The following is a 23,142-nucleotide window of genomic DNA, read 5'->3' on the forward strand; positions in this document are numbered from 1 at the left end:
GCCATTTGTTTTGTTCTGACAATGCCCCAGTGTTCACCATGAAGTGTCTTCAAAATTTTGGCACATTTGGGAATGATAATCCTTGAAAAGTGTCAAGAAGTAACAAGCCGTACCTGGTGGTGAGGGCAATCCTTTTGCTAAAATATGGCTGCCGAAATTTTTGTCCTTTGGCAAATAGTATTATGCAGAATCATTTTTAGTGCTGCACTTTTGCTCATGGTTTCTTAATTCTTTCTGTGATCAACTGGAGATGAATCTATCTATTTTTCAATTTCTTCGTCAATTTGCAAGCAGGATTCTTTAGACATACCCATTTTTCATCCAGATTTTCAGGTAGCTTTGATAAGGCATAAGCATAGCAAAGTTTCTCTGTGGGCCTATATCCAATTCCATAGTAATCTCATATTTGTAGTCTCTTACTGTCATTACTGGCGGCTGTTTCCTTGGATGGAATATTGAAATTAGATGCTTGTCATCTGTGATCAATTCAAATCTTGTCCCACGAAAGTATTAGTGAAATTTCTTGACCCAATAAATTATACATAATGCTTCCTTTAAATCTGTCTGTATCTAGCCTGATTTTCACTTAAAGTCTTGGGAGCAATGGTGAAGTCTCCATGTGTATACTAGAGACAATACTGCTCCAATTCCATACGAAGATGCATCGGTGGTTAATAATGCAATTTGAGTTACAGTAATCTCTGGAATTCGAGCAGACCAAGTGGAGAAATGACAACAGTCATCTGATTCCCCATTCCAATTCCAACTGGAAATATGCATTCTTCGGCCAGTCTTTAATTTCTTCTTTAACATTATTCATCATAGCAAATGGTACTGGTCCTGGTTTGAAAAAAAAAAAAAAAAATTGGGTGGCTCTTGTATTCAATTTTCAGGGCTGCTTTGTAGATTCTGCATGTGCCCAAGCCAGGCTGGACAAGAGATTCACGATCATAGCATATTTTCTTCTCGGCTTCTTTAAAGCTATTTTTATCCCTCAATCAGTGACTTATTTTAGTTAATATTTAAACTGAGGGCATTGAGCCATTTCAAGGCAAAGAGATCGTTTTTCATGAGTTGACAGTCATTAATGAAAGCTTTTTGTTTGTGCCTTTGTATCTGACTGCTGCCATCATTTTTCCCTTTAAATTGATATGGGCTCCATTGAAAGTTACCAGGGTTGAATTTGGGCTACAGCACTGATGATCCCAGTAACACATAAGCATCCACATCAGTGTGCAAGTTGCACGAGATCCAGCAGAAATTTCACGTGCAGCCATTCATTTCCTGTGGTATTTAGATTCTTCCTGCATCTTCACTGGCAAAAATTTCATCACAACTGATTCTTCAGCCAATGCACCTTCATTTTGTGTTTTCTTGGCCAATGGTCTTGATTGTTGATGCTTTGCCGAACGGTAGATATGTGGCGAATCTTCTTGCAGATATTGTAAACTGCATTTCTAATTTTGTGTTCATTCCAGCTATAGTTCACTATGCATTTTGGGCAAGATTTCTATTTTTCCTGATTAGCGTTCTTTTCTTTTGATGGGCTTCTCAAATGTGATCTTTTCGATTTGTACTAGTAGTGTTGAAAAATTTCAGGTGAATCTCCTTTATTTTCATCCTTCATTGTCTTCATAGTTTTTTTTAGGTAGCTTTGTGTGCTTCAGCAATGTTTAAAACTTCATTCACTGAAGGATTGCTCTATTGCAGAGTGAAATCCTGCACGCTGTTGTGAACAGTATGCATTATAACAACATACACTATGTAATCAAAAGTATCGAGACATCCCCAAAAACATACTTTTTTGTATTACGTGCATTGTGCTGCCACCTACTCCCAGGTACTCCATATCAGCGACCTCAGTAGTCATTAGACATCATGAGATAGTAGAACGGGGCACTCTGTAAAGCTCATTGACTTCAAATGTGGTCAGGTGATTGGGTAATATTTGTGTCATACATCTCTACACGAGATTTCCACATTCCTAAACATCCCAAGGTCCACTGTTTCCAAAGTGATAGTGAAGTGGAAACATAAAGGGATATGTACAGCACAAAAGTGTACAGGCCAACCTCATCCGTTGACTGACAGACTGCCGACAGATGAAAAGGGTCGTAATGTGTAATAGGCAGACATTTATCCAGACCATCACACAGGAATTACAAAATTAATCAGGAGCCACTTCAAGTACTTAGATAGGTAAGAGGTGAGAGGTGAGAGAGCTCTTATCTCTTGGTCAAACATCTGCTCATAAGCCACACATCATGCTGGTAAATGCCAAACACGTCGCTTGGTGTAAGGATCGTAGACATTGGACAATTGAACAGTGGAAAAACATTGTGGAGTGACTAATCACAGTACAAAATGAGACAATCTGATGGCAGGGTGTGGGTATGGCAAATACCTAATGAATGTCATCTGCCAGCGTGTATAGTGCCAACAGTAAAATTCGGAGGCAGTGGTGTTATGGTGTGGTTGTGTTTTCCATGGAGAGGGCTTGCACCCCTTGTTTCGCGTAGCACTAACACAGCACAGACCTACATTGATGTTTTAAGCACCTTCTTGCTTCCCACTGTTGGAGAGCAGTTCGGGGATGGCAGTTGCATCTCTCAACACGATCGGGCACCTGGTCATAATGCACAACCTATGTCAGAATAGTTACACTGACAATAACATCCCTACAATTGATGGGCCTGCACAAAGTCCTGATCTGAATCCTACAGAACAGCTTTGGGATGTTTTGGGATGCCAACTTCATGTCAGGCCTCACCAACCGCTGTCGATACCTCTCGCAAGTGCAGCACTCCATGAAGAATGGACTGCCATTCCCCAAGTAACCTTCCAGCACCTGACTGAATGTATGTCTGTGAGAGTGGAAGCTGTCATGGAGGCTAAGGGTGGGCCAACACCATACTGAATTCCCGCATTACCAATGGAGGGTGCCACAAACTTTTAGGTCAATTTCAGCCAGGTGTCCACATACTTTTAATCACATATAGTATCTGACTGATTTGTTCATATAAGCAATCTCTTGGCAGTCATGTTCGCAAATGCAGTTGTAGTCCCTTGCAACAAACATAAAATCAGTCACCCATTCTGAATGTGTGTGTCCAGGCTGAGGAATTAGTAAGTGGCCATCAGCAAATTTTTTGCTTTAAAATGGACTGACAGTTGCACAAGGGGGATGTAATTTATTTTGGTCCAAAAAATCGATTTTTCAAAAATATTTTCTTGATCTACACAGTTTAATCTATGTTGGATGTGAATTTTATTGTGATTGCAGCTTTAGAAACGTCTTTACATTGCTAAACTGATTAACTCTGCACTGACAGCCACTCCCACCTTTTCCGACATTTGAGAAACTGCTTGCTTCAGTGGAATTATTGTCAGTGTGAAGGCTATTTTCTTTCGATATCTTTGGCTGACATCTATATCTTTGCCCGAAAACTTTCTTGCATATGATTTATTTACATTTTGATAATACCAACACATATTAGTAGGCAGAAGGTTTAATTTGCAAACCTTTAAGTGAAGTCAAGATTTATGCGTAGTGGGTGGTGGAAAAACTGTTTAGGAAACAGACGTTTGATGGAAATTGGTTTACCAACAAAAGAGAGAGGAAGCAGCTCGGAATGAAGAATATAAGCTCTCAGTTTCAGAATCGAAACTTGGGACACGAGAATTGTACAGGTGCGTGGATGATATGGATTTGAATGGATTCAAACTTATTGACTTAGAGCTTCTCTGCCAAGCTATAAAGCTTTCATTTTCATGTGCCTCCAAGATGCCTTGGACAGGGCAGGGGAGGAGGTAACTTATTGTGTGGTTTTCTGAACATGCCTCCAACCTCGTGCCAGGTTTGAAAAATTAAATGTTTGGTGCTGTTTCTACACCAAAGTTTCTATGAAGGAAGCAGAGGAGGAATTGGTGGAAATAAACCAAAAAGAAATAGATCCTGGGGTAGATATTCATGACAGTGAATCTCCTACAAATGTTACCAACGTGTGTGTCTGTAGATGGGACCTGGATGAAAAGGGGTCAGCAATCTCTGTATGGAGTTGCATCTGTTATTGGTGCTGACTCAGGTGAAGTTTTAGATGTAGAAATTATCTCTAAATACTGCCACCAGTGTGCAACAAGGAAAATGTCTAACAATGAAGACAGTGAGAAACTGTGGCAAGAAAAGCATGCAGTAGCATGTTCTAAAAATTATAGTGGCTCAAGCAAGAGCATGGAGGCTGCTGCAGTTGTGAGGATGTTCTCCAGATCTGAGGACCGGTATCGTGCACATATATTAAATACTTCGGTGATGGGGACTCCTCTTCGTTCAAAGCTGTAACAGAAAAATCCATACAATCTAACAATAGAAAAGTTGGAATGTGTTGACCACATCCCAAAGAAGCTTCGTGGTTGGCTTTGTCACTTGCTGGAAGAGAAGAAAGGTGAAGGACTTAAGGATGGAAACCACTAGGAGGAAAAGGCAGGCTTATTCTGAAAGAAACTGGTTCTCTTCGAATATTTTATGGGAGAGCTATCAGGAAAACCACACTAATTTAGAGGCAATGAGGTGTGCTGTGTGGGCAATTGTTTTCCACAAACTATCAACTGACCAAACACCAATGCACAATCTGTGTCCTGAAACATGACTGGTGTAAGTTCAACAACAGAAAAGAGCCATATTCGCAAAAACACTCATTGCCAGAATCTGTTATGAATGCAATTAAGCCCTCATCCAGGTTTCATCCAAACCCTGATTTATTGAGGAAGTGTCTTCACGGAAAGACATAAAATGCAAATGAAAGCCTCAATTTAATATGGATTAGATGCTCAAAAACGACATTCTGTGGACTTCAAGTACTCAAAATAGGTGTCTATGATGCAGTTGTATGTTACAATAATGGAAATAATAGCAGGAGAAGAGAGGTGGTATAGATCCTGGTGTGCTCACAACAAAAGCATTTTACAACATCAATGAGAGTTGGTTTCAGAAAGCTAACAGATCAGTGTCTTACCTCAAATGCAGGCCAGGGAGATTCAAAGAGGACAGAAGAGAAACCTGGAGGATTAGAAATATCAGTATGAAGGATTTTAAAATTGACGTAAGCTTATTACACGTGGAAGTATGAGAAGAAAAGATTTAAACTAACGTCCTTTTCTCTGTTTTACATTTTTCACATTATTAGAAGCTTTATCTCAAACAGTTATGCGCTATGACATGAAATTTTCAGGAAATGTTCGCAACATGTTGCTGTCTCCCGGGAACTAAAAAATATGAGATCCTGCAATTACATCCTGATTCTTAGATGATTGTATGCAGAAAGTTAATTTTGGATGTGCAAAATTAAAAACTCTTAATGATATAATTTCTACCAATGGTCTTACAACCTTCTCAGGACACTACAATAAAATCTGCAGATTACTTGCATGATTAGAATCTGAGTTATAGCTTTTTATAAAAAAGACAATAAAAATATTAAAAATTCAAATTTCTGGCAAAATAGTAATCTTTAATATTTTATTATATTTTTCTGTTAAAACACAGCTCTCTTGTTTCACACACACACACAACATTTTAGATCTGTACATTAATAAATATGACTAATGATTTTTAAAATAGATGTTTACATTTTCCATTATATCCCCCTTAACCAACATAGAATATTTTTCCTCGCTGATGTCCTTTTCTCCACAGAGCTTCATCAACAGATCAAGTATATCAGTGCCAATACATGATAGGAAGTATGCCCATTTCTGATCATCTGTTACCAGGTGTCCCTCTAAATATCCAACTAGGTGGCAAAGGTTCAGGTCCGATCATTCCTTTATCCTTATGATTGTGGGAACCTTTTTTAACACCACTTCTTGTTCCATAAACTGCCACTATTGGGGCATCAACACCTTGATAAACTCTAGGAGTTTTCCCATTGCCATTCTGGATTGCCAGACTGATTCTTTGAATTCTCATAGCCATATAATATGTTATTTGATTCGTGGTCCCATAATTTTAATTCTTGAAATAACCATTACATTGATACATGTTTAGGACACAAAAGAAACAAAGCAGTAATTTGGTGCAACTGTATTGCAACCTACATGAGCTTAACAAAACAAAAACTGAATACAAAACAAAGTCATGGCAAGCTAAATATGCACAGACATTCTATTGTAACATAGAAACATTCAAAAACAAAAAAAAAAAAATTATTTAATAAATGTTAGCATGAAAAGGAGCTGGATACATGGGTACATGTGACAATTTGCTGGAGCATATTAACTGTCCAGTGCAGTGCATAATGTAGTGTGCTTCAGGAGAGTACAAAAGGTTGTCTGATCAGCAACTACTTCTACCTCACTGATGATTATATTCATAGGAATTCTTAAATTTACCATATTTGACTAAAATACAATTCACAGTAGAACTGTAGTCTTAATTTCATTTGCTTTCTATTGGATTCATGGAGTGTGATTCACGTAATGTAATGCAAACTGAGCTGCATGCAAAAATACTTATTAAAAAAAGACAAGACATTTATTTTCCTATGAGTGGATACACTCCCATCATGCCCTATCACTTTGATGGTACTGAACTGTATGAAGTAGTCCAAACAGCACCTGCAATGTTTCATAACAACCATTCTTAACGTATCTGCATAGCAAGGTCAATGGACCCAACTCAAGGTATTAGGAAATGGTTTACCTGTGTTTGGAATCACCTACAGTTGCTTGCTGACAACCAGGAATGACTGTAGTCCATTTAAATTCAACGATGACCTTGAAAAACTCTTATCATGACTCACCTAGTTAATCTGTATGTTTCCAATCATTTATGATCAACAACTAATTTCACAATCCTGATATGTTTCTACCTCTTGAGCATTACTCTTTCAGAAACAGCATGGCTTACAGATGAAATGATTAGAAGCCTAGGTAAAACTAACAGTGCTGTTTGAATTAATTTAAATCTTTCTAAAGCTTTTGATACTATTAGTCACAAAATTCTATTAGGTAATTGGGATACATCGGGTATAAAACAAGGGGTTTCAATCATCTCTGCAAAACAGATAAAATGTTGTGGAACCCAATTCAGCTCATTCTAATCATAAGTATCTTTTTTTCTTTTTTTAAAAAAGAAAAAAGTGCAGGAGGGTAGTGAGTTAGTCTTCTTTTTGTTCTGTATCTGTATTTATACAAATGACATACAGGCCCTTCTAACTGAAGCTAAGATCATGTTGTTTGCAGAACTAGTGTAATAGTGAGCAATGTTAAGGAATCACTGTCTGCAACAACTAATTAAGTACTCAAGACCTTGCATTCATGGTCCATGTCAACGTGCTGACTCTTCATGTGAAGTGAACAAATTACATTCAACTTGGAAAAATGACTCAAAACCAAGATCTTCAACTGGTAATGGCTGAAAATGAGTTACAAAACAATGGTACAATGCACAAAACTACTAGGGATGAATGTTGATTGAGACAAACTAAAAAGACCACGTAACAAAACTCCCAAACACTCAGTTCTACAAATTTTGCTCTGAGAACCATTTCTAAAGAACATTCCTCAGGACCTGCTACAATGGCTTGCTTTGGTCACTTTCAGTCTCTTTAAGCTTATGGAATAATTTCTGGAGAATAAGTAATAGTTGATCAGATAAAACTTTTACATTGCAGAAAATAGCTACTTGAATCTTCTCACAATCTACAACTGCTAATTGCAAGCTGCTATTTATAAATTTGTCCATGCTTACAGTACCCTCCCTTTATTTGTACAAATGTGCATTGATGACAAGAGCCAGTCTTGGAAACCTACACACTAATAGCAAATACCATAGGTATAACATTCAACTGTGAGCCCCTCCATGTGGAGCAAGCAGAAACAACTCTTACTTTAAGATATGTGAGGCATTTTGGTGTCAACTGACCCTCAACATAAGCAAATGTAGCATATCATGAACACAGGGGCAAAAAAGGCACATTAATATACAATTACATGAAAGAAAAACAATTACTGAAAGCAGTTACTCCCATAAAATAGCTAGAAGTATGCATACAGGGCGATTTAAAGAGGAATGTCTTCATAAAATTAACACAAGTAAAGCAGATGCGGGACTAAAGTTCACTGGAATAATCCTCAGGAAATGTAATCCATCAACCAAGGAAGTAACTTACAAAAGTCTCATTTGACCAGTACTTTAATATTCTTTGTCAATCTGGTATCCATACCAGATAGGAATGATAGAGGAAATGGAGAAGATCCATTGTGCTACAGGTTCATTAAGTAAATGTGGAAGCAACAGTGGCAGATACTGCAACACAGGTGTTCTGCAGCATAATGGTGCTTACTGTCAAAAGTTCCAAGAGCATGCATTGCTATAAGAGTCAAGCAATATATTGCTCCCTCCTATGTATATCTCATACAAAGGCCATGAGGATAAAATCAGAGAGATTCAGAGCCCACACAGAGGCTTACCAGCAACTGTTCTTCCTGTGAAGCTTTTGGGACTGGAACAGCTAAGGGGGAAGTGACAGTTAACATGTAGTACCCCCTGCAACACATTTTAAGATGGCTTATGGAGTAAAAATGTGAATTCTTTTTCATGTGATACTATCATACAGAAAGAGACTGGGAAAAGTAATGTCTTTCAGAGCAGAGTTAAAATCATTTCTTGCTCAGGTGTGTTTCTATACAGTAAATGATTATGTTACATTATAGAAACACTAAGCCCTCATTTATTGTAGAGTTCACAATGTGTGTATCTTTGCACAAGAATGTTTGTGCTGTTTGTTTTTAGTTTTCTCTCTTTCAAATGCAAGGCCATACACCTCTACAGAGGAAGGATAGGTCACAAGATTAGTTTTGATGGATATACTTTTAGCAGGGGTTTATGTAATTTATTTTTCAGCAGTGTAAAGAAAGTCTAAATCAGGTCCAGTTGCATACTTACGTGTTTTGTGCAGCAATGATGGCAGCACTCACCAATGGCCCTGATCTAGACTACAGCCAATAATGTGTTGATGTGTTTACATTTTTTTTTTTCAGAAGTGCAATATAACAAAGTTTCATGTTCTAATCATATCACCGTTTACATTTATTGTGCATATTGTAACCTCCTTGTAGACTAGGTACATGTGGTTTTATTTCCTAATCACATACTGAGCAATATGGTTAAGCCAATGTTAATGCACTGGACTCTCACATGGTAGGAGAGGGGTTCTACCCTATCTAGCCATCCTAACACTGGTTTGCCATTTTTTCAGGGTTTTCTCAAGTTGCTAAGGTGAATGAATGCTGTGATGGATCCATTGATAAGGACATAGCTGACTCCTTACCCAGTACTGCTGAACCTTAATCTACTTTGTGTATGTTTTATGCACCTATACGTATATATTTTCTGTAACACATTCAGTGTGTTTAAAACAATTGTGCTGAATGGCCTGAGGAGAATTGGATATTTATTTAATAATCAATAATCAGAAAATTGCTGTCCTGTCAATAATTTTTATCGCTCTTGCATTAAATTAAGATGTTCCATTAACCAGTGCAGGCTTCAATTGCTTCAGATAATTCTTTCTGTAAGTGGTCACAATTATGAAACACCAGCCATCAACCAGTTTGCAGGCCGTATTTTATTCCTGCTCTAAGTAAGACATTTCTGATGTTTACAGAACTTTGGGGATGGAACATTTTTCTATGTGACATACCCTCTATTCAAAATATGGAATGACACTGTCATAAGCAGTACAATCAACATCTACATCAGCACTGTGCAAGTCACCATACAGTGTTTGGCATAGGTCACACAATGTCCTGCATCATTTTATCCATTTTATATTCTGTTCACAGGTGGTGCATCAGTAGAATGGCTATTGGTATGGCTCTGTGTAAGTCTCAATGTCACATATTTCCAGCATCGATGTTACAGATGATGTGGGACAAAATTAAGTTTCTTGATTTGTCTCAGAATACAAACACTTGGGATTCTAAGAGTAAACCTTTTCACAATGCTCAAGGCATGTAGTGCCTCCCACAGCAGATCGTTTAGCATTTTTGTAATGCTATTGCAGTGTCACAATAAACCTAAGACAAATCACCTCCCCATGAACCTTACCGTTGGTGGGGAGGCTTGCATGCCTCAGCGATACAGATGGCCGTACCGTAGGTGCAACCACAACGGAGGGGTATCTGTTGAGAGGCCAGACAAACATGTGGCTCCTGAAGAGAGGCAGCAGCCTTTTCAGTAATTGCAGGGGCAACAGTCTGGATGATTGACTGATCTGGCCTTGTAACATTAACCAAAACGGCCTTGCTCTGCTGGTACTGCGAACGGCTGAAAGCAAGGGGAAACTACGGCCGTAATTTTTCCAGAGGGCATGCAGCTTTACTGTATGATTAAATGATGATGGCGTCCTCTTGGGTAAAATATTACAGAGGTAAAATAGTCCACCATTTGGATCTCCGGGCGGGGACTACTCAAAAGGACGCCGTTATCAGGAGAAAGAAAACTGGCGTTCTATGGATCGGAGCATGGAATGTCAGATCCCTTAATCGAGCAGGTAGGTTAGAAAATTTAAAAAGGGAAATGGATAGGTTAAAGTTAGATATAGTGGGAATTAGTGAAGTTCGGTGGCAGGAGGAACAAGACTTGTGGTCAGGTGAATAGGGGTTATAAATACAAAATCAAATAGGTGTAATGCAGGAGAAGGTTTAATAATGAATAAAAAATAGGAGTGTGGGTAAGCTACTACAAACAGCATAGTGAAAGCATTATTGTGGCCAAGATAGACACAAAGCCCATGCCTACTACAGTAGTCGAAGTTTATATGCCAACTAGCTCTGCAGATGAAGAAATTGAGGAAATGTATGATGAGATAAAAGAAATTCAGGTAGTGAAGGGAGACGAAAATTTAATAGGCATGGGTGACTGGAATTCGTCAGTGGGAAAAGGGAGAGAAGGAAACGTAGGTGAATATGGATTGGGGGAAGAAATGAAAGAGGAAGCCGTCTGGTAGAATTTTGCACAGAGCATAACTTAATCATAGCTAATACTTGGTTCAAGAATGATAAAAAAAAGCTGTCTACATGGAAGAATCCTGGTGATACTAGAAGGTATCAGATAGATTATATAATGGTAAGACAGAGATTTAGGAATCAGATTTTAAATTGTAGGACATTTCCAGGGGCAGATGTGGACTCTGACCACAATCTATTGGCTATGTACTGTAGATTAAAACTGAAGAATCTGCAAAAAGGTCAAATTTAAGGAGATGGGACCTGGATAAACTGAAAGAACCAGAGGTTGTAGAGAGTTTCAGGGAGAGCATAAGGGAACAATTGACAGGAATGGAGGAAAGAAATACAGTAGAAGAAGAATGGGTAGCTCTGAGGGATGGAGTAGTGAAGGCAGCAGAGGATCAAGTAGGTAAAAAGACAAGGGCTAATATAAATCCTTGGGTATCAGAAGAAATATTGAATTTAACTGATAAAAGGAGAAAATATAATAATGCAGTAAATGAAGCAGGCAAAAAGGAATACAAACGGCTTAAAAATGAGATCGGCAGGAAAAGCAAAACGGCTAAGCAGGGATGGATAGAGGACAAATGTAAGGATGTAGAGGCTTGTCTCACTAGGGGTAAGGTAGATACTGCCTACAGGAAAATTAAAGAGACCTTTGGAGATAAGAGAACCACTTGTATGAACATCTATACAAGGGCGATGTACTGGAGGAGAATATTATGGAAAAGGAAGAGGGTGTAGATGAAGGCAAAATGGGAGATAAGATACTGCGTGAAGAGTTTGACAGAGCACTGAAAGACCTAAGTCGAAACAAGACCCGGGAGTAGACAACATTCCATTAGAGCTACTGACAGCCTTGGGAGAGCCAGTCCTGACAAAACTCTACCACCTGGTGATCAAGATGCATGAGACAGACGAAATACCTCCAGACTTCAAGAAGAATAATTCCAATCCCAAAGAAAGCAGGTGTTGACAGAAGTGAAAATTACTGAACTATCAGTTTAATAAGTCACAGCTGCAAAATACTAACACGAATTCTTTACAGACGAATGGAAAAGCTGGTAGAAGCCGACCTCAGGGAAGATCAGTTTGGATTCCCTAGAAAAGTTGGAACACGTGAGGCAATACTAACCTTACGACTTATCTTAGAAGAAAGATTAAGAAAAGGCAAACCTATGTTTCTAGAATTTGTAGACTTAGAGAGAGCTTTTGACAATGTTAACTGGAATACTCTCTTTCAAATTCTGAAGGTGGCAGGGGTAAAATACAGGGAGCAAAAGGCTATTTACAATTTGTACAGAAACCAGATGGCAGTTATAAGAGTAGAGGGGCATGAAAGGGAAGCAGTGGTTGGGAAGGGAGTGAGGCAGGGTTGTAGCCTCTCCCCAATGTTATTCAATCTGTATATTGAGCAAGCAGTAAAGGAAACAAAAGAAAAATTCGGAGTAGGTATTAAAATTCATGGAGAAGAAATACTAACTTTGAGGTTCGCCGATGATATTGTAATTCTGTCAGAGACAGCAAACGACTTGGAAGAGCAGTTGAACAGAATGGATAATGTCTTGAAAGGAGGATATAAGATGAACATCAACAAAAGCATAACGAGGATAATGGAATGTGGTCGAATTAAGTCGTGTGATGCTGAGGGAATTAGATTAGGAAATGAGACACTTAAAGTAGTAAAGGAGTTTTGCTATTTAGGGAGTAAAATAACTGATGATGGTCGAAGTAGAGAGGATATAGAATGTAGACTGGCAATGGCAAGGAAAGTGTTTCTGAAGAAGAGAAATTTGTTAACATCGAATATAGATTTACGTATCAGTAAGTAGTTCCTGAAAGTATTTGTTTGGAGTGTAGCCATGTATGGAAGTGAAACATGGATGATAAGTAGTTTGGACAAGAAGAGAAGCTTTCGAAATGTGGTGCTATAGAAGAATGCTGAAGATTAGATGGGTAGATCATATAACTAATGAGGAGGTATTGAATAGAATTGGGGAGAAGAGGAGTTTGTGGCACAACTTGATAAAAAGAAGGGACCAGTTGGTGCGACATGTTTAGAGGCATCAAGGGATCACAAATTTAGCATTGGAGGGCAGCGTGGAGGGTAAAAATCATAGAGGGAGACCAAGAGATGAATACACTAAGCAGATTCAGAAGGATGTAGGTTGCAGTAAGTACTGGGAGATGAAGTAGCTTGCACACGATAGAGTAGCATGGAGAGCTGCATCAAACCAGTCTCAGAACTGAAGACCACAACAACAACATTGCAGTGTCACAATAAACCTAAGAAATCACACCGTCCACCTTCACTGGACATAAACAAGTAATTGGTAGGGGACCTGTGCAGCAACATGTAGTTTAATGGTGCATGCACTTGCAACTGCTTTAATGTTGTCCTGCCAGTAGAAGAAACTTGTCAAAACTACTGTTGCACAAGACTGTAAAGAGGTCTGGTAATTTAATGTGACACCCATCTATCTGCCTTATATGCTATGTCTGTAGCTGGTGAATACCTAGCCTAGCTTACAGTATGTGGAGGATACAGAGGTTCTGAAGCAGTGGCGGATACAGAAAAACCTCAAGGAGAGGACACTGAAGATATCTTGAGCTACCTTCACTTTTACCATAGTAAAAAAATAATCAAGTCACATGCGAAGTTCAAGAAAGTTTTATTTAAACGGATTATACAGATATACAAGACAATGTCATCTTATGATATAAAAAAGTTACAACTGTGGTTCTCTTCCTTAAATGATTAATTCTACACGCCTATTCTTCCTGCCAAATTGGTTAATTACATCGTCAATAGGACAATCAATGTCAGGGTGAGTGTTCAACAGAGCTAAGCCATTAAGTCGATCCTCCTCCGTTGTCGACCTCAGCCTTGTTTTTGTATGCCGCACTGTTGAAAAACTATTTTTTACTGTAGCAACAGATGCAACTTTTCTTGTAGGTATGTGATAGCTATCTATGTGCCAGACAGAAACACACAAAATATGACTACGTGGACGCACTTGCTACATAGGCAAGTACAACAACTCGATGGCTCGATTCGACTGATGAAAGAAACAAATGAATAGCACGCGGGCTGACTGGTGGGGTTGGCACGGGTGGTAATATGCAAGGAGAGGAGGGGAAAGGAGCATGCACCCCCCCCCCCCATGTATCCGCCACTGCTCTGAAACAAGTCTTACTTCAAAAGTTAAATTACTTTATTCACCTTCGTGCTTAGATATCTATCAACTGTTTGATATCGCCAATACACAGTGTGTGATTGTCTATACTTATTCTACACCCCATATTACACTTACAACTTTTGGCATTAAAAACCTGTATGCTCCTTGTCAAAAAAATTGGAAATTTGTGGTAAGTTCCTATGGGATCAAACTACTGAGGTCATCGGTACCTAGGCTTACACACTACTTAATCTAACTAACTTACGCTAAGGACAAAACACACACACACACACACACACACACACACACCTGAGGGAGGACTAACCTCCGATGGTGGAAGCTGCGCGAATGATGGCAAGGCACCTCAGACCACACAACTACCCCACGGGGCTTCCTTGTCAACATTACATACAAATGGTAAACAAATTTCCTCATGAAACTTAAAACAATGGAATGTTCCAGTGCTGTGTAAGTGCTCACCTAGCTGTTTGAAAGAATTCTGGGCAACTATTAACACTATTATACATTTCAACTACAGGAATTCGGTTTTTTCAATAAAAATGGGTGGTAATCAAACTAAATGACAACAAAATTGAACAGAAGCTGCACACTAAATTATAAATTTACTGACGAACTTCTGCATGAGATAATACTGGCAGTCTCATTTGCTTTACCTGACAAGGTCACGCCACGTTACCTGTCACTCAGATAATGTGTTACATTGAGTAAAAACAAAATATTAGCTAGAGTAAAATATGTACATAATTATGGAACAAGAAGCTACTGGATACAATAAGAAAGACAGATCTGGTACTTAAAATATAGCTGACATAGTCAAACTGACGAAAAATGTGTGACTATATTAAGCCAATAGTAGATAAACAGAAGCTAGAAACACTTCATGGAATAATAATAATAATAATAATAATAATAATAATAATAATAATAATAATAATAATGATAAATTCAAGAAAGTGGTTGCTGCTCACTATACAGTGAGCAGATAGGCACAACAGAAAGACTGTCACAAAGTAAGCTTTCCAGAGCACATAGTGATGGATCACTTCACTGTGTTTCAGGCAGGTATTCAAGTTTGCATCTGCTCACAATTCAGTTTTGCTACTGAGAAGCTTAAGAAAGTAATATACACACATGAACAGTTACCATGGAACAGCTGCCTACCAGACACTGAACAAATAGTGACATATCTATCAACTCACCTGTTCTGATTTTTTGGCTTCACTCTGTTTTACACTGCCACCAAAATGCAACTTCCTTGAGGCCACACTTGAGAGCGCGAAGTTTTTCTGAAAGTAAGGATTTTGATCATAATTCAGTAACCATCACATCATGTCAAGACAAATATTTAAATTCTTCTGTATGCAAGCTTACGAGGAGAGAGAGAGAGAGAGAGAGAGAGAGAGAGAGAGAGAGAGAGAGAGAGAGAGAGACAGAGAGACCTGGAGGCAACTTTAGCAACAAAAATTGGGATTTGTAACTAGCTGGATTGATAGAAAAGAGGAGGTACCGATTCAAACTGGCGAGAAATACTGTTGTAACGAATTGTCTAAGGACAAATAAATACGTTTATCCACATTGATAAGTTGTATGTAGACCACTAGTATAATTATAGTGATTTTTTCTGTGGTAATAAGTACACAGTAAGCGAGACCAGTAACCAAACAGACAAGTGTCGAGTCATCAACAGGCAAAAGAATAACAAAAAAAAATTGCTAGTTTTTGAAATAAATTCTTTACAAGCTACAAGAGAGAAAACACACACACGCACACACACCCACGCACGCACACCCACGCACACGCACGCACACGCACACACACGCACGCACGCACACGCACGCACACGCACGCACGCACGCACACGCACGCACACGCACGCACGCACACGCGCACGCACACGCGCACACGCGCACGCACACACGCACACGCGCACGCACACACGCACACGCGCACGCACACACGCACACGCGCGTGCCCTACAGTGTGCTGACTGGACACTCAATACCCAGCATGTGGGGACTGCATTTCAACATGTAGTCTAGGGTGGGGTGGTAGTGATTGTGTTGGACAGGGTGGACAGTGGGAGAAAGAGATGGGAGGCGGGAAGAGGGATTAGGCTAGGTAGCTAGTGGCTTAGAGGGAGCCAGCACATTCATTGGCTAGAAATGTGTGGGGGAGGGATGGTAGGTACACGGGCTAGGTATGTGCTACACAGGTATTGAAGTCGGTGGGATGTGGGGCACAATCAATGTGACACAGACACATGCAGAGCTCAAAAGAAGTGGAAACTGCTGGGTAAAAGGTGTGGGGATGGTGAGCTAACAGATGGTGGAGGTAAGGATCCAGATCATCTGGGTTATGAAACAGTCCTTGAAATTAAGCATGTTGTGCTCCGGTGCATGTTGTACTACTCGGCAGTCAACTTTGTTCTTGGCCATACTCTGGCAGTGGTTGTGGGTCGACAGAAGCGTCCGATCCCACACGTCGGCTTTGACCAGTGACGTACGGGTGTTGTGTGTGACGTCACGACAGCACAGAGTTTGGCTTGTGAGTGTGGCGTGTTTGTAGATGTCGTCGTGTTGTGGTTTAATGGGCTCAGTTTGCTTTTGCTCATTATCCAGAATTGTTCGGGTGTCTGCTGTGTTTGTAGTGGAATTCGTTTCAGTGAGTTAATGATTTTGTGTGAAGGTTAATTTAGTGTTGTTCACTGTAGATTGTGTGGTAATTTTAGTAAAATTAATCGGTGGTTGTTTTTGTTCAGGAACGGATATGACAGATAAAATTAACATTGCGCAGGTCAAGAGAAGTGTTCGATCCCAATGTGTGGCTGTGTATGTTGATATTGGTATCAGGAGATGTTTTTGTGCTATATAGGCCAAGGGAAATGTTTGATCCTAATTTATGGGATCGGGAGCTGCTGTTGAGCAATACATGTCACGGGAAGTGTCCGATTCCAGATGATATTGTGTTTAGTGGTATTTGAGGAGTTTTGTGATGTCAGTTTTTTTTTGTGTGTTTTGTGTGGTTTTGTATGGGGGTGGGTGTCTAAATTTGTTAATATTTAGTTTGCCCCCAACCAAAAACACCATTTCCTGCGCTTGTCCTGTTAGTGTCATTAGGCTTTTTGTGGAAAGTGTGTGTGTTTTTCAATGTATTCTCGTCCTCATAATGTGTACGTACCGACGTTATATTCGCCATATTGGAATTGTGGTTTATCGTAGTTTCCGGCATATTTGTGACATCATGGGTCAAAGCAGACGGGCGGGATCGGACGCTTCGGTATTTCTGTGGCTGTTTATTGTGGACAGATGGTTGGTAGCCATACCAACATAGAAAGCTGTGCAGTGATTACAGCAAAATGGTAAAGAGATGGCTGCTTTCACAGATGGCCCCTGCCCCTGATAGGACTGGAGTAGGATGTGCCTGGTGGATAGACTGGGCAGTCTTACACCTGGGTCTCCCAATGGAATATGATCCCTATAGCAAGAGGTTGGAAGTGGTGTTGGCATAGGGATGGGCTAGGGTATTGTGTACATTGGGCAGGTGATGGAATACCACTTTAGCAAAGGTGTGAAGCATCTTGGGTAGGATGTCCTAATTTCTGGGTATGGTAATAGACAATTAAAGCCCTGGCAAAGGATATGGTACAATTGCTTCAGACCAAGGTGATACTAGATGATCAGGGGAGAGAGGGGGGGGGGGGGGCAGCACTACTTTGCAGCTGGTTCTTGGAGATGGTGTGTGAGGATATGCATGGGAAAATCTGTGGCCCACATTTGGAGGGTGGTGCCTGTCTGAAGGTCCCCACGAGACTTCACGCACAGTGGAAAAAGGAAATTCTCATCACTGAAGATATGCCATTCACAGATGGGCAGGCTGCATGGGAGTAATTTTTTTGTGTGGAAGGAACAACAGCTGTTGAAATGCAGGTAGAGTTGGTGTTTAGTGGGATTAATATGGTAAGAGCCACGAAAGAGGTAGAGGTCAACACCCATGGATATGTCACATTAGGTTGAAGATGGCCAAGTGAAGCAGATGGCGTTGAGGTAGAGGAATGAGTCCAGATCACGAAAACATCAATGAACCTGAACCTGACAAGGGGTTGTGGAGACTAGGAAGGTTTTATCAGATTGCCCACAGAAACATTTGCATAGAAGGGTGCCACTGATATGTTTATACACCTTCCCCTCAAAGGGGACGTAATTATGCTCACAATATAGTTGGTAAGGTGTATGAGGAATGAGTAGTGGGTCTGGAGCCTGAAGGTCTGCTGCCGAATCATGTAATGAGATTTTGTAACCATCTCTATGGCAATGTCTCACAGTTGTCAGAATTCTATAGCATTTTTTTTTCCTTCCCCCCCTCCACTTCACAGTTGAAAGCTGTTAACAGTGTTGCGTTTTTCTCATGCCGATTCAACTTTGATGTGAGAGGCTATATTTCGAGCAATTGGTTGGAGGAGTTGGTCAACAAGAGTTGAAATTCTTTCATTAGAAACATGACCAGTTCCAATAGAGCATTGAGGCTGATTAGCTCTGTGAATTTGGGGAGCATGCAGAAGGTTCGTGCACAAGGTTTCGTTGGGGTAAGGAGGGAGACGTATTCATGGGAGAATTTCTGGGAGGTTATGCTGAATTTTTGGGATGACATCACAGTGGCAGGCCTTGTAGGGGGAGGAATCAGATACTTGGCAGAGACTTTCTGTCAAGCAGTCACTGAAATTCATCACAAGAGTTGTGGAGTGTTTGCCTGCAGAGAGGTGATTAAGTCACGACCTGTTTTGAGACTTAATTGTAACAAGATAGTTTCCCCTAAAAATCTAAACTATCCTCTTATCTACATGGGAAAGTCTAGAAGAATTGCACTACGTAGGACTTTATCCATTTTCTGTATCATTTCACATTTGTACTGATGCAAATAGAACCAGAAACTGTATAGTCATCCATACTGACTACATAACTATCTCCCCCCCCCCCCCCCCACAACAAAATGTACAATTAATATTAAATACTCAATTTGTTGGTGTCCACCTAGCTGATAAGATATAACAATGTTTTTCAACATTAATCATTCATTGTATCATTATGTCTTAGTTTACAAATACAAAGTTCTCAGTCAGACCTAGAATTTCTTTGTGCAATTAACTAAGATGCACTGGGGCTCGAATTCTATGTTAAGTTAAACATATCACTGTAACTGGATGGGTGTCAGTTTGAAGGTCAGAGGAAGGTAAGAACATACTATCTCCAATAGCACCACATTTAGCAAAAGATTATAGCCTAATTTTCAAACTTCTAGGTTGGTGACAGCTTTTGTTTATTCAAGTATTCCCCCTAATAAATACGCCTTGTTTCAACTACAGTGAGTTACCTATACTCCTTCCATTACTTACATTTCAGTGTCAGATCAGCACAGATGAAAGGCATCTATGAAAACTACAATGTTTCCTCTCTCTCTTTCTTTTTTGCAAATGATGTCACTTCGAAGTGGCTTCCTTTCAGTCCCATATTATAGTCTCTCTGTTTTCTACAAACTTTTAATGCTTATTTCCAGTTAGATGGTTGTTGATTCTCACCTCACTAACCACCACCTTGGCCTTTAGCTGACATGTACTCTATCTGAAATATGATTTAATAGCACTAACCGCAGTTCACTCCTATTTACAAATGAGTATTTTCCCAAATGTATTCATTGTAGGTTGGTTTTGATTTCCCACCAAACAGTATTTTAATGAGAACATATCAACTCAGTTATTTTTTGCCATAGTTATATGCATCGGATGTTTTGCATTTCTTTCACCATGTAATGTTCACCTAAAGTGGCAATGCAACGGGAAAAGTACTAACCAATAACCCAAAAAGTTGCAGGATGAGGATTCAAGAACTAGGCGTACAATGATGACAATTATAATATAATCTAATCAAAATTAGTGACAGTCGTGGGAAGACTGTATTTAAATTTAAGCCATTTGGCATAGAATGACCCAAATACCAAAATTCTTCGGAAACATGAGAATAATGCAAACCAGAGTAGTTTGTAAGACCGATACGTAGTACACTATCAGAGCATCAATGAAATTAAAAATTAATCCAATATTTTCTTTACGCATGTAGTCTACGTAGAACAACAAAGAGTGTCAGGTGTTTCTTGGAGTATCTACTATACATGAAGCTTTACAATTCTGCTGATTTTGCGTATCGGTGAAATTACTTAACTACGGTGTTACGCAAAGAAGGTAGCAATATGAGCTCATAGCAGAGAGAAAAATGAAGTGCACTAACACAGAGTCACTTCGCATTAACTATTCCAAATGCAGGACATTTATTAGAATAACTAACTTCTTACGAACACTCTGTAACCAGCTACTAGGGCTACACCTCCGCCTCTTCTCTGCTAAGCATCGGAGCTGCATTACGTAACGTTCTTCTTTCATCTATTTAGTAAAACAATATTATTTGACTAAATTGTAGCATCGGTTACTGGACAATAGTTTTCCGCATGTGAATTTCGTCACAATTTGAAATCTGGATCATAATAGCAAGTATGCGATCAATAGCAAAAAAACGCATTGAACTAAGTTATGTCCTGATTTACATTGCTATTGCAAGTAGGCCTATCGTTCATCAACTTTGAATGGAGACAGAACGATTAAACGTCGGAAGCATACGATAAAACGGTAACAATACATATTAATAATACACTTTCTCTACACATCGAAAACCTGTTACATAATCACTGCCAGAAATATATACACACGCAAAACTGCTCCGTTTTTTTTAAAGATTAGTCTACGTGTCAATAGTATATAAACAAAAAATTCTTACCAGCGGTGACGCTGTAACTTTCTTCGCTAGTATTGACGGCAGTTGCACTATAGGGCTCATCTCGCGAAATACGCAGACCGCACAGGCAATTCCCTAGACCTAGGCCAGCAACTGCGCTAACTGCAGAAGTTTCCCTACGTAAAATCGATAGTAGATTCGACCTCAGCAGACGGTGTCACAAGCGTCGACAGTCAAACAAACTTCTGTGGAAAAATAATCAACCAATCATTGATTACGCAAGGTCGTTTCGAGTGGCAGCTACGAGACGGATTAAAGAAACGTAGGTCGTGCTCCATGTAACAGATAAGCAGCAAAGTCAATGCGTAAACAATGTCATTTGATTCACCTCTAGTTCGTCCATAAAAAGAAATGTTTTTGAGCGGATTTTGTCTCTGAGAATACATCCTACAACGGCCAAAATAGTCCTGTAAAAAGTGCTATCGAATAGTTCTTTTGGTACTGTACTTCTCTTTTCCTAACTCAGATGTGAATCATCTAATACTCTCATGATCGATTAAGTATAAAATTACTAGTGAAATCTGCTCACCAGACTGAGAACATAAAGATAAAACTTGTTACTGACGAGAAGTTTAGTTTAAACACCATAGTGCCTTGCAAGGAATTGGTGTGATTGAGTATAAGCTAAGTTCTTTTCTTCATCAGATCTAACTTAGCCAGACAGTTACAAGGGGGCCTAAAGTTTAAGATGGATTCCGAACAAAGGCGCAGCTTGGCCTTTTTCACATTACGAAACAATTCCAGATATAAAAGAAGTAATAAGCGACATAGAATAGTCCTAGGACTGAGCAGGAAATGAACTCTAGCAGGCACTTATATCCATAATCTGGATATTAACCATTAAGCCACAGAGCAACACTAGTACATACATGATGAAAACAAGTATCTGTTTAACTAAAATCATTAAAGAATAGCAATAGTAGTAACCCGAAAAAAGATAAATGTTAAACATTTACTGGCATTTTAACAGATTAGCATTGTGTTTTTTTCTGACGATTTAAATTCCTGCTCTGGAAAGAACTCAACAATGCTTTCAAGGTGACAAATACTATGACACATTTTTGTCATAATTTTTTGAAAATTTGGCACAGTAAAATTACTTATACGACAAAGATAAAAGTAGCTTCGTGTTGCATTTAATGTGAGTATACTGGGTTACTATTCGGTACATAACGACACTCGCCTGGAGGATGTACAGGTACCTTGTAAAAGAAACTTCCTTTTTTTATTTTGTCAATGCAAACAAATAGTTTTCCTTCGTTTATAGGAGTGACCTTGAGAAACGGAACAAGTAATCACGTGTGAATTTCTAAACAAACAACCAGGTGACTTGTGTTAAAATACACACAACTGGCCATTAATTTTGCTACACCACGAAGATGACGTGCTACAGACGCGAAATTTAACCGACAGGAAGAAGATGCTATGATATGCAAATGATTACCTTTTCACAGCATTCACAGAAGGTTGGCGTCGATGGCGACACCTACAACGTGCTGACATGAGGAAAGTTTCCAACAGGTTTCTCATACACAAACAGAAGTTGACCGGCGTTGCCTGGTGAAACGTTGTTGTGATCCCTCATGTAAGGAGGAGAAATGCGTACCAACACACTTCCGACTTTGATAAAGGTCGGATTGTAGCCTGTCGCGATTGCGGTTTATCGTATCGCGACATTACTGCTCGCGTTGGTCGAGATCCAATGACTGTTAACAGAATATGGAATCGGTGGGTTCAGGAGGGTAATACGGAACGCCCTGCTTGATGCCAATGGCCTCGTATTACTAGCAGTCGAGATGACAGGCATCTTATCCGTATGGCTGTAAAGGATCGTGCAGCCACGTCTCGATCCCTGAGTCAACAGACAGGGGGGGGGGGGGGGGTGTCGTTAGCAAGAACAGTTCGACGACGTTTGCAGCAGCATGGTCTATCAGCTCGGAGACCATGGCTGCGGTTACCCTTGACGCTGCATCATAGACAGGAGCCCCTGCGATGGTGTACTCAACGATGAACCTGGGTGCACGAATGGCAAGACGTCATTTTTTCGGATGAATCCAGGTTCTGTTTACAGAATCAAGATGGTCGCATCCTTG

At 39.7% G+C, this 23,142-nt stretch overlaps 1 protein-coding gene across 1 annotated transcript in view; it reads right to left on the reverse strand.

Annotated features, from left to right (window-relative positions):
- LOC126320514 (succinate dehydrogenase [ubiquinone] flavoprotein subunit, mitochondrial) overlaps positions 1–21,366 on the reverse strand; it is an 86,444-nt gene extending 65,078 nt beyond the window's left edge. The window contains exons 1-2 of the mRNA XM_049993998.1: positions 21,032–21,366; positions 15,410–15,496 (exon numbers count right to left, since the gene is read on the reverse strand). Coding sequence (XP_049849955.1) covers positions 15,410–15,496; positions 21,032–21,091 — 147 coding nt within the window. The 5' untranslated portion in view covers positions 21,092–21,366. The remainder of the gene's footprint in view (positions 1–15,409; positions 15,497–21,031) is intronic.
- Positions 21,367–23,142: the final 1,776 nt, after the last annotated feature.

The sequence above is a fragment of the Schistocerca gregaria genome, chromosome 2 (genome assembly GCF_023897955.1).
Source record: "Schistocerca gregaria isolate iqSchGreg1 chromosome 2, iqSchGreg1.2, whole genome shotgun sequence".
Taxonomy (NCBI): domain Eukaryota; kingdom Metazoa; phylum Arthropoda; class Insecta; order Orthoptera; family Acrididae; genus Schistocerca; species Schistocerca gregaria.